At 27.7% G+C, this 18,270-nt stretch overlaps 1 protein-coding gene across 4 annotated transcripts in view; it reads left to right on the top strand.

Moving 5' to 3' along the window:
- LOC113555645 (nuclear receptor coactivator 3) overlaps nucleotides 1–18,270 on the top strand; it is a 46,112-nt gene that overhangs the window by 3,819 nt on the left and 24,023 nt on the right. Inside the window, exon 1 of one of the 4 annotated variants that reach the window (XM_026960115.2) lies at nucleotides 5,449–6,710. The exons of 1 other annotated variant lie outside the window; for it this stretch is intronic. In XM_026960115.2, the coding sequence (XP_026815916.1) occupies nucleotides 6,580–6,710 (131 nt within the window). In that variant the 5' untranslated portion in view covers nucleotides 5,449–6,579. Of the gene's footprint in view, nucleotides 1–5,448; nucleotides 6,711–18,270 lie in introns of those variants that run through there. 2 more of the 4 variants (XM_026960116.2, XM_026960114.2) reach the window with 2 other exon arrangements.

Consider the following 18,270-nt stretch of genomic DNA (forward strand, 5'->3'; position numbering starts at 1 on the left):
AGTAAAACCAGTAATTAATTCTATATCATCTATCAACATTATATCTATATGTCATACTTAATATCTATAGGATTATTTGCCAAAATTATGATTAAATAATAATATACATCTATATCTATCTACAACAAGTACACAAAATAGTATCCACGGCAACAGATGTCGCAAAGGACAAATAAGATATTTTATACTCTATATAGAAACCTAAAACTTAGTACCTAATTATATGAACCTATCCACAACCATATCAGATTTGAAATCAGCTTTATATTACCTAACAAAAGTCATATTGTCACATCTTTCATTTTTAGTTTTGAAAACTTTTCCAATGTAAACTAATCAATATATTATTGATTTACTTACTAAAAGAATAATATATATAGCATTTAAACAATGTTTGATGCTAAATTACAATAAAAAATTTCTGAAATGTTTTTTAGGTTATTAAATGTGAACTTAATTTCTTTTTAAAAACACATTAAGTACCTTATTACAATAAATTAAGGTTAATGTTATTTAATTTAGTTATAAAACGTTACTGATAATTTTAACTCATTTGATCATTATTTATTACGGATTATTATATTGTTAAAATTTTTTTATAAAACGTACTGAATTAATATATATTATTTTATCAACTAATTTTAAGTTTCAGTTGTGTACATAAATCCTGATTCCCCAAAACAATTTCTGGTGGAATGGCCACCTTAAGCAATTTTTCAGACAAACCACATGTTTGCATTTTACTAGTTAATAGTTGAGCCTAGAAATTATGACTATATTGTTATCATCATAACAAGTATATTACTTGGTAAAAACTTCAGGTACATAACTATAGTTTCCATTTAGACATATTTTATTATTTTTTTATATACCTATTACTAGATGATTCTCTTATTATTTCAAATAGTTTATATGAATATGCATATTGATGTATGAATAAAAAATGTTTATGTTTGCATGTATGTAATTGATTTTTGTATTGCATAAAATATCTCTATAATAATATTTACTTTATTTGTGCTTTATCATTATTCCTTTTTATTTTAATTATATTTCAACTTGAAAAAATTGAATTGGTTTATAATAGTTATGTTTATTCCCAGATGCCAACTACCTAATAAAACATAATTTCACAATTATTTTCAACAAAGTTAGTTTTTTAATTCTACTTAATGCAAAAAAAAATTAGGTATAATAGCTTAATATGTATTTGTTTTACTATTAACAAACACTTAAATATAATGCATATACATTAATTAAATTATTTAAAATAAAGAGGAACATTAAAGTTTGATATTAATTTAATTTGCTCAATTTATAATGTATTATAAGGTATATTTTAAAACCTAAACTGGTTTTATTGCAATACCTATAGATTCCACAGATTTTATGAAGGATTTTATTATTACATTTTATTATAATGAAAACTGGATAAAATAAAAATGTTATTATTTAAATAACTACTAAATAAGGCATATGGGCCCATTTTAAACACACCCTAAGAAAAAATAAATAAAATGGATGTGCTTTGATTAAATATAATTAGAAATATAAAAGAAATTTAGTGCATATTTTATGGTTTTGCATTTCTTCTTCTAATTTTATAATTATTTTACTATTTATTGCTGACTATTTTGGAAATCAGTATAAAATGTGATTATGAAAAAAGAAAAATTCCAACCGCTTGTCAATGATTGAATTTAAATTAAAAATGTTTGATAAATATTTTTTAATGCAATAAAATATAGATACTCCTCATAGATACCATACACTTATAATCAATTTTGCATAGTGATAATATAATGACTGTTATTAATACTATACAAATACAATACTATGCAAATCCTTTACTAACTTTCTAACAAATCATTTTTTGAAAATCTGTTTAAAAAATTAATTCTTGAAACTAGATTATAAACTGATTTCAATCTTTACTTAAAGATTTAAAAAAAATGGTAAAAATAATTTATTGATGACATTTTAGTTTTAGGTTTTTGAATTTGTGGGTTTTTTTTACTTGGCAACTGTATAAGTATAATTTTGTGTATTTTATTAAAACTGTGCTTTAATTTATTTTGAACAACAATATATTTTGAATTATAAAAATCAGTCTAATTTTTTTTCAACAGTTTTTATATTTTTATTTTTTTAATTTTATATTTAATATTGATTGTCAATCGAGTTGTCAATTTATTAATTGAAAAAATATATAATAATACCTACCTATCTACTTTTTTTTTTATTATTTTAACATTAGATAATTTATTCATGTATCATCAATTTACATAACTATTAGTATATTTTGATGAGATTTTTTTTTTTAAATACATGACACTTAGATTAACGGATGTGTATATAATATGTTGCATACTCTCAAGTTAAAGGCTTTGTTGTTATAAATTGTTGTATTAGGATGAGACGTAAACACTATTCATGAGGTTCCTAAAGGAAGGGACTCATAAAATAAATTGTATACATAATCCAAATGTAGTGCATATAATACAAATTATTAACTTGAGTATTTTAAAGTTAAGATATATTTAAAATAATCTTCATATTTTCTCTATAAGTCTCCAAGCCTTAACCATGCACAACTTGTAGAGCATATAGACCACAGAAGTAACAATAAAAATGTAATCACCCTGTCTTTCAAAACACGCAATATTACAATAATTTACAGTTGGACTTTTGTGTGAACTACAGTTTTTATATAGGTTATTAATATGAATATAACTAGTAACGTTTTTATTTTTACATTTTTTACCGCGTAATTTAATGCTAATAAATAATAGTACTTTGATTAAATGGCACTTACTTTTTAAAATATTCAAACTATACCAATTATTTTTTAACAATTATTTTCATGCAGAATTGTATTAAATTATATTTAAAAAAAAATCATTATTTGTGCACTTATATTTATGATTGAAAAGGAAATATTATTTTAATAAAAATATTTCAAATAAGATTTGTATTCAAAATTGTTCTTTGAATGTTTTTTCTTTTTCTTAAAAAGTACTTGTATTCATATGGTTTTTATAATTGAAAAGAAAATTAAATGAAATCAGTTTTATACAAATAATTATACATAATTTATTTAATAGTATTTTTACGCGTGTATTATTTATTTTACTGTTTTTGTGAAATATTACCACCTAATATAATTATTAATATCTATTTCGTGAAAATAAAAATCTAAAAAACACATTAAAAATAATATTTATCATAGTTTTTACAGATATATAATTATTATAATCTCGAATGCATTTATTTTTTATATGTTAATCCTACAATAATCTATTGGGAATACTTTATTATTGATTTAAATAACGCCTCGACAACTCGACACCGAGGTCATGAGACGACTAATATTTTATAGAACATAAAGTTTATTAGTTTAATATTTTTGAATTATATATCGTCATATCTTCATATTATATAATTCAAAAATGCTTGATAAAATACATACAAATCTGTTGAATTGTATTTGAATTTGTTGTGACTTTACTAATACGATAAATAGAACTGCGTGTTTTCGTATTCTCATAAAAATATATATTTAAGATTTATTGTTGAGATATTTTAAATGTTAACAAAGCGGCCTAATGGTTGTGTTAATATGTGCCAGATGGTAAGTCTACTGTGTGAATATTCATCCAGGTGGACCAAGATTTACCTGCCTCCTAGGGTGTATGAAGCAACCCTTGTGTGCCTATTCACTTTTTAACAAGACATTCTTCATTTATTATATTTTACACACGCAGTAAAATCTGATTATTTTTCATTCATTCAACTCTACCCTCTTTTTGAAAGTCGCATCTGCATTTTGAAGGTTATTTCTATCCACCAAATTATTTAAAAGAAATGTTTTTTTCTAAAGATTAGTTGGTGACAAATAAATAAAAAATAACACGTGTCAATAATTATTTTACAAACTGTTTGGTTATATATTAATTTACATATTGTAGCATAAATTTTAGCTTACTATTGCTTATACTTTATACAATCATTGTTAATTATTTTTGATTATTCTCGTGTAGTATAAATTTAAATATTGGTATAAAATAAACGTGTGTTTTATTTATTCTTTTCTTAGAACGTTATAAAAATACATTTTGATATAATTTTTTTAATAATGCTGAATGACAAGTGACATAAAAACGTTGTAAATCATATTTTACATTGTTATAATAAAAACAAACGATAATTGTCTATATAAATGAATATAGATATATAACATAAATAATATATTATAGTTTTTTATTAAGTAAATAAAATATTATTAAAAAAAAATGTTCGTTTTATTATGAATTTTGATAAGTATACTCGTACGCTATGAACTGAATATTCAATTAAGCTGTATAAAAAAAATATATATATATAATAAATAAATATAGATTTAATAGTATATTAAATACAAATTTAATTTCGGTTTTATTTTGACATTCCAGATTTTATATTTTAATAAAACTTTTGTAATAACCTTATTAGTTATTTGGTAATATTTAATATAATTTATTATAGGTATTTGAAATATTATCAAGTTTTTTATTTGATTATTAATTCAATTTAAATAAATAATTAATGTTTTTCCTTACGAAATATCTCACAATTTACCAAAAATAGACTAATGGACTTCATGTTTCAAACTTTACTAAATATGGTTATATAATTAATATGAACTATTTTACTTTAGTTAATTTTATCTTGTTTATTTTAACATAACTATACATACTTAACCTTTACTCCCTTGTTGATTTTAAATATTTATTAATTATACGTAATATTTACGTTGTAGATATAACCTAATAAAAATTTACGAGACTTATAAAAAACCATTGACAATTAACTCGGAACCCAGTGGCATAATATTCATTTGTTTTGCTTTTATTACTTTAGCCCTCAGAATAGGATTGTACCAAAAAATTCACCAAAACTAATACATCAATTATAACCAATTATATAACCAATTCACCAAAAAAATTTTAAATATTGTAATTTCAATCTACAATGTTGTAGGTCTCGGAAATTCATATTATGATTGATATCTGGCATGTATTGAAAGTAAATTGAGATCTTCGACGATTTTATAATATAATATTACCTACATAATAAGTCTATTTATATTTTAACTTCAATCATAGCTTAATTATAGTAATAAAAATATCATGTGAAAATGTATTCGCTATTAATTTTATAGGTACCTTTAGTTTCCATACTGTTATTATTATGTGCCCTTATTTTCTTGAAATATCTGAAATACGTTGTATATCATACAGATTATGGAATTACCCTTTTACTATACATTAATAAAAAAACAATCTTGATTATTTATTTCAAAGTGTTAAAAAAAAGTGGAAATATTCAATGGTAATATTATCTAACTACGAGTGTACATTTTTATGCAAAATCAAAATGCTTCTAAAATGTTACCGATTTTCTCAAACATTTTGTACCCCCACGATGCGTATAGTCGTATATAAACACACTCAAAAAAAAAAATACTTTAGTGCGTTTTCATATAAATCCATACCTATACTCGAATGAATTGTTTTACTAGGCGGTTCATAAAAAATCGATTTTATAGTAGGCAATCGTATGGTTTGTTAAATATCTAATGAATAGGTATATCGATTTAAACTGCCACTAAAAATAACACTTTAATAGGCCCTATTGTTATTGTACACTAAAATATGTAAGAGTGAGTTAGTTGCACGTTTAATGTAGATGGATCATTAAATGCCTATTACGACTCTATTATAATTTACTTATAAAATCGAATCTAATAATATAAGTAATACTTATCTTTTAATTGTTTAATTTTTGTTGTTGTTTTTTATTTTTTTTTACCCCATCGAAAATGAAATACGACGTGGTGTATTAAAAAAATAGGCACGCGTTTTAGTCTTCTAGAACAATTTACATCACGTATTAAATACAATATATATATATAACATCTATTCTACCGTTACCATGGATACTGTAATACTTTTGGATATAATGATATGAAACGTTTCGGCCGTTTCGGGGATGGTATATCGTTTACTGTAACCTTAATATGTATTTAGATATATAGCGTGTTATTCAACAGTATATTATGTACCGTACAGTCATCTTTTTGTATGCATACACTTACATCATTGGCTGTTTGGAGTGTGAAGTGTGAAGTGTGGGCAAGACGAAGATCACTGTGTCGTCAGCGACCACCAATATGTCCATGTTGTGGTATAGTGTGTTTGCGGTAGTGCGTGCGCAACATTGCGCTTGGCCTACTGACCTGTTTGCTCAGGACCTGCCGAGTGCCGACTTCAGTCTGATTCTAGTCGCCGAACGTGACGCGCGAATTGCGTGCATTATATGTTGTGTCGTACTTCTCACCTCTCCCAGTGAACTATTATTATTATTATTAATTTATTATATTATTTAGTTTGTTTTCATATATTATTCATAAAACATTATTATTATTATTAATATTATTGTTTTCCTATACGATTCTTATTAGTATTTTCATTACATTAACATATATTCGCATTTTAATGTAACGATGAGTTTTTTTGACTCGTCGAGCAGTGGAAAATCATGTCCTCTATAAAACTGCAAAACAGCCTGTCTTTGAGTCCGTTTAATTTCGAAAACGATGCCGATGAACCCTACGAACCGTCTTCTCCCGATTCGCTGTGCAGCGTGTACTTAGACACGAACAATTCTCGGTACGTTAAATTATTCAAATATCTTCTGGTACGTAACTTATAACTATTTACAAAAAGATTGAAAACAAAATAATGTACAGTGTTTTATTAATATGACATAAGTATAATATATATTGCTATACGTGGATTGCAGAATATCTGAATATAAAATAAAAATAATTTTTGCATTTACTAAATATGTAGTTATCTATTACCTAACCTATCTATCTGTTAGTATTTATTCTGTAATTAAATACATTTTAAATTCAGAATTTAGCTTAGTTAACTCGTTCATTTGAAGGTTTTAGCTATTTCTAGTGAAATGTACATCTTTGATTTACTTACGTTTATCAATTAAATTATTAAAAATGAAAAAATAACTTAAAATTTTTGATTCGTCAACTATTACAACCAATATAGAAATAAAGGTTTATAATAATTCTTAAAAATAGTCAAATACCTATACATTATATTTTGCTAAGCTGTAACGTATATTGTATTATGATATTGCGCATAGCGTCTAAAGATAAGTTATAAGTTATTAAGATAAGTTATCTTTAAGATTGTCTCCGTTTTTTTTGTCAATGTGGTTTTATTGTATTTGTACTAATAAATACGACTTTTATTTTAATATTTTGTATTTTTTTCACCGGGTAATTTTATTAATTTACATTTCGGTGAAATGATAATGTAATAAAAATTTTAATTATTTAGAACGTGTACTTTATTAAATATGATGTACTTATATATATTATATTACGTTATAATTATTTAACAAATACAGTAAATAATTATACATATTCAAAACTATATACCTGCTGATATAAATACTTTTTCAAAATGATAATCTAACAAAAAATAATGTATAATTATATTTTATATGTATGTTGTATTATTCCATTTCAATTTTTTGGATTCAGCGATATTAAAAATGATGAGAGTATATAATATATGTGATAAGTGGTTTGTTGTTGACTATTATATTATGTATGAATTAAACGGAAATGTGAGATTTATGTAACAAAGATGCCTTCTTACATTTCACATAAAATAATGAACATCTGTACAATATCTTACATTTATACATTTTTATATTCTCGAAATTTGCTGAGCAAAATATTAATATAGGTATGCATATTTTATATTTACACATAATTATATTTAATATTATTTATTTCATAGATAACACTGTTCAAATGTGGTTAGTGATTAATCTACTATATTATATTGTGTGTGTGTATATATTTATTTTATATTCGTTTATACAAAATGAAATAGAATAAACAATAAAAAATGTTTTTACAATTCACTGTTGCTGTTTTAGACTACTTAAAAACACGTACAGAGGTTTAGAAACTTATAGAATTTATTTAACCGAGGGTAATTTATTTTTTCTTGTAAACAATACGTGTGTTCTTTAAACTTGTAAATTATTATTTGAATTTTACACTTTTACATTTTTTTTAATGTACGTGATCAAAGTATAAAAATAAAATAGGTAGATACTATTATACTAACAATATTGTATTCTGTTTATTTAAACAAAATGTATTGGTTCACCCACGGGTCATTTAGTCATTACTGCGAACATTATTATTTATGATCATATATAAATTGTATGTTACAAAATAACATCATTGCTTATTTTTGTTGTATTGTATTGTTATGGAATATATTTTATATTATGTTGTTGATTTCTACCAATATAAAATAATTATATTATTATTTTTATTTTTAAACACACAATACATGTATGGTTTGATTTCGATAGGTACTATGTAATATGCATAATATTATAATAAACGAGTAGTGGGTATTATTGTCTATACTCTATAGGTAGTATATTTAGAAGAAAAAATATTTTTTTAATTTCAATTTGATTATATATTTTTCCCGTTGCTTGGTAATAATAAATTTATTTAAATTATGTTATCTGTAGAGTTTAGAGTAAACAAATGAATAAATATATAAATTTATATAGTTAATTTTATAGGAAATACGCGTAGCTTTATTGTTATGCTAAATATGAAATTTAATTTAAGCTTCAATTAATAACTCTCTGATTGTCTTCCAACGGTTATAAAATTATCTTAATATGATTCAATAACTTATTTGATTTTCGATAGACGCCCAACTTGTGCTCAACATATAAAAAAATAAGAAAATCAGTCAACTCCAGACTTAACTTGCTTCACCCACTTCTCTGATCCCAAATATTCTTTCAGAGTAAATTGTTTTTATTAATTGATAAAGCTTTTAGACTGCTATGGTTTTAATGGTTGATAAACTATCAAACCTTCTATTGGAAAATTATTCTGGCCTTCCAATTAATTTGCTTTCGTTATATTGTCTCTGCTCCTTTGATCATTAAAAAAAAAAAAAATGTCTACCTACAATACGAATAAAAATTTCTAATACTTTCTGATAGGTACCTCCCCACTCCAGTTATTCTCGTTACTTTAAATATGTAATCAAAATTGCTTATAATATGAATAGATTGTAATTTTTATTTTTAATAAAAAAAAATGAAATTGAATTTTGTATTGAAATTAAACAAGTGCTTTGAATTTAGATATGTTATTTGATTACATTATATTTGTTACAGTTTTGAATACATTAATCAGTCTTCGTGTACTATTTTCAGTCTCAAAAACATGAATTTGTAGCATTTTAAATGTATATATAAGTGTATAATACAGTTATTGAAATATTTAATTATTCTTACCACTATTGTAACAATATATGTATTCTTTTTAATTTCGGTAGAAAAACGTAATTTTACCAAGAAGTTAAAAAAAATAAAAGTTTTTCCAATTTCACAATATAAATTTCCTTGTTAGGTAACTACTCAATTAAAATTAAAATATACACAATCATATTACTTTTATGTATGGAACTCACGAAAGACTTGTAATTTTATATTTTTAATAATTTCCAAGAATACAAAATAATTGCTAAATTAAAAAAAAAAAACATTTTTATCGTTGTTATTTCATCGTCATTTCATTAGTGAATATTTTTGTAAACTACATTGCCTCATTTTTAATATTTACTAAAGCAAGTTTAAATATCTAATTGATATATTTCTTATAAAAGTTTCTCATCCAGATCATCATTGACTTTGGGAAAACATAAAAATTATATTATTTATTAAAATTCACAGCATTGTGAAATATTACATTCACGAATAATGCCATATTTTCAATTTATTAGTGTTTTTTTTAATTTGAAATAATACTCGTCGAGCCAAAGTTATTTAGGAACATTTTAAACACAATAATTGAACTAGTGTCATTGAAAAAAAAGACAAAACATTCAGTTAAATAATAGGTAGTTATCATAGATTATGAGGTAATTTAAAAATGAAATGCAAATAATGTAGTGAATTAAAAACTAGAACATCGTTTTGGTTAACTGTATTCCGTGTTTCGCCATATACTGGCCCTCATATGCGGGTATGCGAAACGTAGTAAATACGACAAACGGCGATAATAATAATATGATGTTATCAATAAGAATAAAAAATAAATTACAAAAAAAAAAATAAAAAAACAAGAGATTTTAACTCTGAGTGGTGAGCCAAAAATAATAATAATAACTGTTGTATAGGTAGAAAAAAAAAAGAGTGCCCCAATATGGAGTGTGTGTGGCGTTTGATAGTATTATCGAACGTCAGCTATAATAATTATTATTAGGTAGCGTGTTCCGTTCGAAATGCCGACATGGCCAAAAACGATTTGATAATTATTAATTAGTAAGCACGGGACGGCATAGGCGCGTCGCGAACGTACAATATATAAATTACACAACGCGAACGGTATACGCGATTGGGAAAAGGGAGAAAAAGAGAGAGAGTAGGCGAGAGACGACGGTTGTGCAGTGTAAATCGCTCGGGGACGTGATATATTTTATTTATCGTTTTCGTCGTCAGCCGCAGCGTGTGCGGCGCAGCGTTACTTACTATATTATTATTATTATTATTATTACTATTGCCGAAAAACGCGCGCGTTATCCAACATTGACACTGACTGTGGACGGTACCGGCCTACACGCACACAACTACTGTGTGGCCATCCCGAGTGGGCGCTGTAACGGGGTGAGGTGCCAGGCGGAGGTCGCGTGCGAATAGTATAATAATACGTATATAGGTATATATTATGTACACACCTATATAGAGTGGTGTTGTGTATACACCTTTGGCGCTGTTGGCACCGGTCGACCGACGTGTGTTCGCGCTCGCACTGTACGCGTACGTCGTGCAGTGCTGATGGTGATGTACCTACATCGTCGGTGTACGTCATGTAACGTATTCACACCGTATATATATATATATGATGATGGTAACCGCGTGATAGTGGTAGTGGCGATGATGGTCGTGGTGGTGGTGGTCGTCGTCGTTGTCGTTTACATCGACATCAGCAATGATTATTAATTGCAAGACCGAATCGGTGATGGTGGTGGTGGTGGTGGTGGTGCGCGATCACGCCTTGGATTTCGGGCAAAACCGAAACGTGTCGCCGAGTATAATGTAGTTCAAGAGTAACACACACACGCACACTCGCACGCATACAAATTATATATGATATACATCGGACGCGCGCGCAGGTTTGGTCTGCGGCGGCGGCGGCGGATTCCGCGGCTTGGAGGTTATAATATTTTTATCGGACTCGGGCGGGCGGGTGGGACGGAGTGTATACGCGTATACACGTTCAGACCGAAATATGAAGGGCGCAGCGAGAGGACGCTGAGGGGGGTGGGTGGGGGGAGACTAGCCGCGGTGCGATATAGTGTCACGGACAAACGCGGGGGGCCCGCCTGCCCCCCGTTTTCAATGGTCGTCAATGTACTGCGTGTTGTGCGCGGCGCCGGTAATGCGGAAAAATCGTCAGGGGGGATAACCCGAGTAAGGAGGCGGGGAGGGAGCGGGCGAGAGTCGACGCGAAAAAAAATTGCGCGATTCGGTCGGGGTGGAGGGGGCTAGGGGTTCTAGTGTCGCCGGGCGTAGAAGGGTTGGATGACTCTCGCGCCGCCGTTTCTTTTTTCGCTCTTATCGTGTGCGCGACGTGCGTATAAACCGCGAGCAGCCGCCGCCGTTGTCTCGGTACCATCGTCTGGGTCTGGCGAACGATGAAAAATAAAAGGCCACCCGTTGTCTGGGTGAATGCGCCTCGTTATTATACGCGCGGCCCAGACGGGTCGATCGTTCGCATGTTGTTATTATTATTATTATGAGTTCCATCATACCCTCCACGCGTAATCAATTATTAAAATATTATAATATTCTCACTAATCAACTTGACCTACAACACACTTGTGTCGGCGACGCACATGTATAACGTCACATCGATATTATATTATTATTATTTATTACCCGACAAATACGATCGTCATATAGTGTGTGTGTGTGTGTGTGTGTGTGTGTGTGTAGCGGGTGTCCGTATATCCGTGTGTAATAAGGTTTTTTATTTTATTTTTCTATCAACCTGTACAAAAACGACGATCCGCTCTCTCGCATGCCCGCGTGTGTCAGCCGAGTACGAAGAGAAAATATCGTCTGTTGTGTAACGCACGATGCGAATAAAAAAATAATAAAACATTATGCCGCCAATCGTTTTGTACCTATATACCTATTACATATTAATTCAGAGACCGGATTTTTATGTCCTGGTAAAGGTTAAGATTAGATGTTGTTTAATGCAGACCAAACTTAGAAAAATATATTCACTTATCATTTTATTTTATCCTTGATTTAAAAAAATATATAATTTGCAAAAATAATTAAATTGTAAGTTATATTATAGTTTGTATATCGGAACAATAGTAAATTTAATAAACTTTTAAATGTGTTCTAAAAGTGAAATGTTCTACATGTAGTCTTACAACGGTAACCGAACAATTCAACACTAATGTAGTCATTAAAATGTTGGTCTGATATTCTAGCAACACTTATTGTATAAAATCTTAATTTCTTTTTTAAACAAATTAATATATATATTTATTTAACATAACGTCTTGGTTGGTTTTATTATCCAAATAAAAAAAAATATTCACAAAAATATACTATGTAATTTTCACATTCAACTTTTGAATTTGCTTTTTATGCAAAATGAAATTTCTTATACTCATAAAATATAACATACGTTGTGATATGAAACGTCAGGAAAGCTTTTATCCAAATATACTATACAGCCTCAGTAAAAAGATGTAAATACATAAAAAAAAAACCCCCGTCTCTACCGGATAATATTATCATCATATTATGACTACGTTGCTGTTATTTGAGATCAGTCTGCCGATGTTTCGTCACAATAACGCGTACGACGTTTGCTATGCGTTCAATTCCCGACAGATTAGAGAATAGTAAGAATCGTGCCCGCCGCCTGAGATTGCAGTAGGTAGTTTTGATTACTTATAGACGATTGCACACTGGTTGCCGTGTATATTATTATGGTTGTTTGCGTTTTCTGTCGACAATAATTCTCATTATATTAGAAGATGCTGTATTGCTGTCTTTTAAAACACAAAAACCGCGTATATATAATATAATGCCACCGCGTGCGTTATTTGCACTGTTTTGAGATATTAAATTCTGTCCGAACCAGATTTTTATGCATAATGGATGGGTTGTATTAAAAAGTAGAACGCGCGTATATACACATTTGTATTTTAATATATTATAAATGAAGCAAATTATTCTGCAATGCCACTCATTCATATTTTTTATGCCCTTCAAAACGAATCTGAACACTTTTTAATAATTTCGTTTTAAATAATTATTGTGTCACTATACTTACTATATATTCATTGTAATTTGTATGTATTATATAATAGTGATAAACGTTAACATTTTACACATTTTTAGTATATTATTAATATAATATAATAATTTTCGAATTTTCGCGCATTAGTTACATTATTTAGTTTATATGTATTATGTATATGACTATGAAAGAAATCCTGTATAGAATAACGATGAGAGATCTGCGCCGATTATATAATTTGACAATCGTGACTAGTCAAAGTGAAATTTTCGGGTGATGTAAACAAATTAACTCACAATGATATTGTTTAAGCATTATATTATATATTATATCGATGTTATTAAAATATTTATAAAGGAACTACTAGGAGTCCAATGTTTATTTTAGAAGCAATGGTCAGTAGTCACTATTAAATATATATATAATATTGCTAGTTGTATAGATATATTTATCGTTTTATTTTAATAAGATGATTGTATTAATTGTTTAAAAAATGTTATTTATTTTTACTTATTTGTCTGCTGTAGTCATTATTTGTAATCAATTTAAATTAATAACTCAAATAAAAAGTGATTAATATATCATTGCAATGGTACCATGGTTATAAAATAAATCCGATAACCTACAATAATCATGTTTCTCATTTATCAGCTATGTGTTCATTAAATTTACTATTTTCTTCGCAGTTAATAAGACATGGTTTAGTACTTGTTAGGCAGAATCATAAATATTTCAAACGAACGTAATTCGTTTTAAAAATGTTCTTTAATAAACTCCGAACAAAACATAAATAGCAGTATCATAATCAAACCTAAGTGTTTTTGGAGTGTTGATGGCCCATCGCCACACCAATTGCTCGAAATCGTTATTCTAATCTAAAGTATTATATTGCATTCTAGATTATAATATGTATATTTTTTTTATTATTATTATTCAAGGTCTATTTTATTTTATATATTAATATTTTAGCAATTAATAAGTCAATTTTAAAAACATTAATTACACAAAACTTATACCGTTATACGCGATACATGATACATCACATATTATATGCATGAACAACTGTACATAAACGACAATTTATTTTTATATTTTATTGATACTTTTACGAATTACCGGAAAATAAAAACGTTATTGTAAAAATAAAAAATCGTTTGTTAAATGTATTATGCGGTTCTTGAAATTAAACCGGAAAACGTACCGAACCGTTGTAAATTTATTTGAATCCCAGTTCGTAACGGTATCATTTTAAAACACGTATTAAATTAGGACGGGGCCAAGACATTCTCTCGAAACGTGTAATAATTTTTGTTGGAAGAAACAAACGCATTTACAACACTTTATCTTCTCTCGGTACGCTATTTTCCAGATAACGCTTATCCTGTGCTGTGGGTTGTTGACCACACGCACGCATTGGTAAAAACCAAACGTCACTGTAATATTGAACATACACGTACAAAATAGTCATCTATAAACCTTGCAACACAGTAGCGACCAAATATATGACGATATTTTGTTATCGGTTATAATGTTCTTTTAATGGTGAAAAAATTAAATAATTTCACTTAAACAAACAAGGACCTATTATATGTGTTTGATAGCAACTGTAATACATATGTATTATATCATGTTACATAGCACATACGACATACCACTATTATTCTATATACTAACAATATGCTTACATTATACTATTTTATTGAATAAATGCGTGGGACAGTGGATTAATGTACATTTTATTTATATTATACATGGATTATAATATTATAATATGTAAAAATTGTATCAGCAATACAGAAATAGTGACCCTTTATTTTAAAACAATGTTTGAAAGAGGGATAAGTGTTAAAAAAAACTGTTTCGATTGGTGTAGAATACAATTATTGTAAAACCGTATAGAGTATAGGGTATAAGGCTCAAAATAGTTCAGCTATCCACGTGTAGATATATATATTTATATATAAATATATATTATCATAGTGTGACATTTATGTTCTGTCTTCTTTTTTTTTTAAATCTCGTACAATGAAATATCCTGTTTACAAAATCCTTCTGCGATGTTAATATTCCCAAATGTTAGATCGCCGTCGTGTTTACCCGTTACCATAGCGTATTTATTCATTTTTCATAGTAATTTGCTTTTAATTCAAAACAAAAATACGAAGTTGTTTATTCAGCTATTCGAGTAAAACGTGGGTAGATTATTTGTTGCATGTATACAATTTGGTAATAAAAAGGTGAACGAATCACCTGATACTATTATTTGATATGATGATATATTACTTATTGGTAACAGTATAATTCAAGATCAACATGTATAAATATTAAACATAAAATAAAAAATATGAATTTCAAATGTCTAATAAAAATGTGTACATAATTTAATTTTCAACCAATGTCATTCGTTCTGTTTTTCATTTTGCTCGTATTTCTTGTTTACGAATAAAACTACCTACCCATATGTATTATAATTATACTGGTTAACTTTAATTTAGTTTAGGACACATGCTTATAATTTCTATACTGTTGTGTCAAAACTTTTTAACTGGTTAAGCCGTTATAATTACATGTCAAAAAAATATTTTCATAGTTTACACTGTTTTTAAACTATTTAATACTATACCCGGGTGTTATAGGTCGATACATTAAAATAAGTATACATTTTTGCGTTTATTTTAACTTTTACCACAAATCACTACAGGACCAATTTATTAGTGTTAAAATTTTGTAACAAAAGAGTAATTATCCTTGTTATGATCTAATCTCATTTCTCTTACCAAAGAGACCACTAAAAAACGATACCATAAAAAAAAAAAAACACTAATAACTACAGATAAAGTTGATAGTAGACGGGTAGTAAAAACAAGTTTTATTATGCCTAACGTCTATAACTAATATATTCATCCCACAATACGTCATTGTATCCCTCTCATAAAACATTCACCATAGCAAATATAGGTTCCGTTTTCTATCGTTAATTTTAATGTAAGGGTGATTTGACATATGTATCATCAATTTTAAAAGTAAGAATATTATCTCGGGTATCTATAGTAGGCTTTTATTGATATTTAAATTATTTATATTATGACTCAAGTTTATAATATTTAATATAATGGTTAAAATAAACATATATTTTCATTATAAGCAGTTAACAATAGTTTCGTTACACGTTACGATTTCATGTCTATAGAACACATGTATTATGTTTATATACTGCAGATGACTTAGTGAGACGTCTGACAAGGTATATTATAAAAATAAAATAACTTAATAAGTACGATATGATAGATCTGAAATCTAAAATAAAATAAGAGAGAATGATTTTTATGGATCGTGGCCAATGTATATAAAAAATTATGTAATTTTTCAAATAGGCTGATGGTGATCACATATATTGACTTGTGAAACAATGAAACATATTCAAGTCTAAGAATAAAATGGTATTCGCTAAATTATTTTAAAGATTGACATTCAATTTATATTGTATATTATCTATATTGTGATGTAATGTGTATAACTACGTATTTTGTGTCCTGTGGTATAGGTGTAGTGTTTTTGTATAATATGTAGTCGGAGGGTGTTGCTGCGTATGTGACAGGGGCATCATTATATCTAAAAAAACCACCCTTTGTCATACACATCTGTGCCCATATGATTATGATTGATATTAAATTTATGGATATGGCATTGTATAAAAATCTTTATGCCAACACAACTGATAACATTGTTAACCGTAACGTCGCGTCGTTATACCTATTTTCTCTGTTTAAATGTTAATTTTTTTTATCGCTCAAAAGTTTCTGAGTGGAAGAGATCTATCGGTTCTCTCTCCGTTATATTGACCTAAAAGTGGATGTTTAGTATAGATAGGAATGTCGTATCCATATGTTTAATATGAATGGTCTGTTTTGTAAAAAGCGTATATTGTGCGTGTTGTATGTATTATAATATAATATCTGATCGGTTTGATGTGTATAAAAACAACTGCGAGGGAGAGTATATTATAATGCACGCGAGCAATACACATAATAATAATAATAATAAATAATAATATATCATATTCGTCTACACCGCGCCGGAATAGTGCAACGTCGGTGTTACTTGACTAGGGTCAAGTTCAAATGAGAGAGACCATCTTCCGACAGCAGTGGCATGTCATATTATATTATGTAAATTATATAATGTTCGACAATAATAATAATAATAATAATTTAATATACACAGTACACACATATTATTATATTATCAACCTACTTATAACCGATCTGTTGCCATCAATCGACCATACCGATACCGCGCCAATACTTTTGTTTTTAAATTCGTACTTATTAGTGTACATTGTTGGGTACCCGTGTATATTATATTGCCTGTAGCTAATACTTTACAAACCGGTTTTGCGGCTAAGTTTTTTTTCAATCGATTTGATTTGATTTTTTTCATATCGCGACCACGACGATGATCCTAGGTCGTGTTTTTGTTTTATATACACAATAATAATATATTATTTACGTCACAGACGTAATAGTAGCCAGTCTACTTATTAAATAATAATAATAATTCTACGTCTGCGTCATGTGCGTCTGTATAATGCATTTATCCGCGAACATGTACACCTGCTAATGTTGCACACTTGCATATTATTATTATTATTATTATTATTATTATTATTATTACATATATTGTTATTGTTTATCGATTTATATTGTGGTCTAGACTATGTATTATTATGATTATCGAAGTCGTTCGGCTGCGTCTTTATTTATTTTTTGAATTATTATTCATATGCTGACGATTTACTATTTTGCATTGCCGGTGTGATC

This window comes from Rhopalosiphum maidis, chromosome 3, assembly GCF_003676215.2.
Source record: "Rhopalosiphum maidis isolate BTI-1 chromosome 3, ASM367621v3, whole genome shotgun sequence".
NCBI lineage: Eukaryota > Metazoa > Arthropoda > Insecta > Hemiptera > Aphididae > Rhopalosiphum > Rhopalosiphum maidis.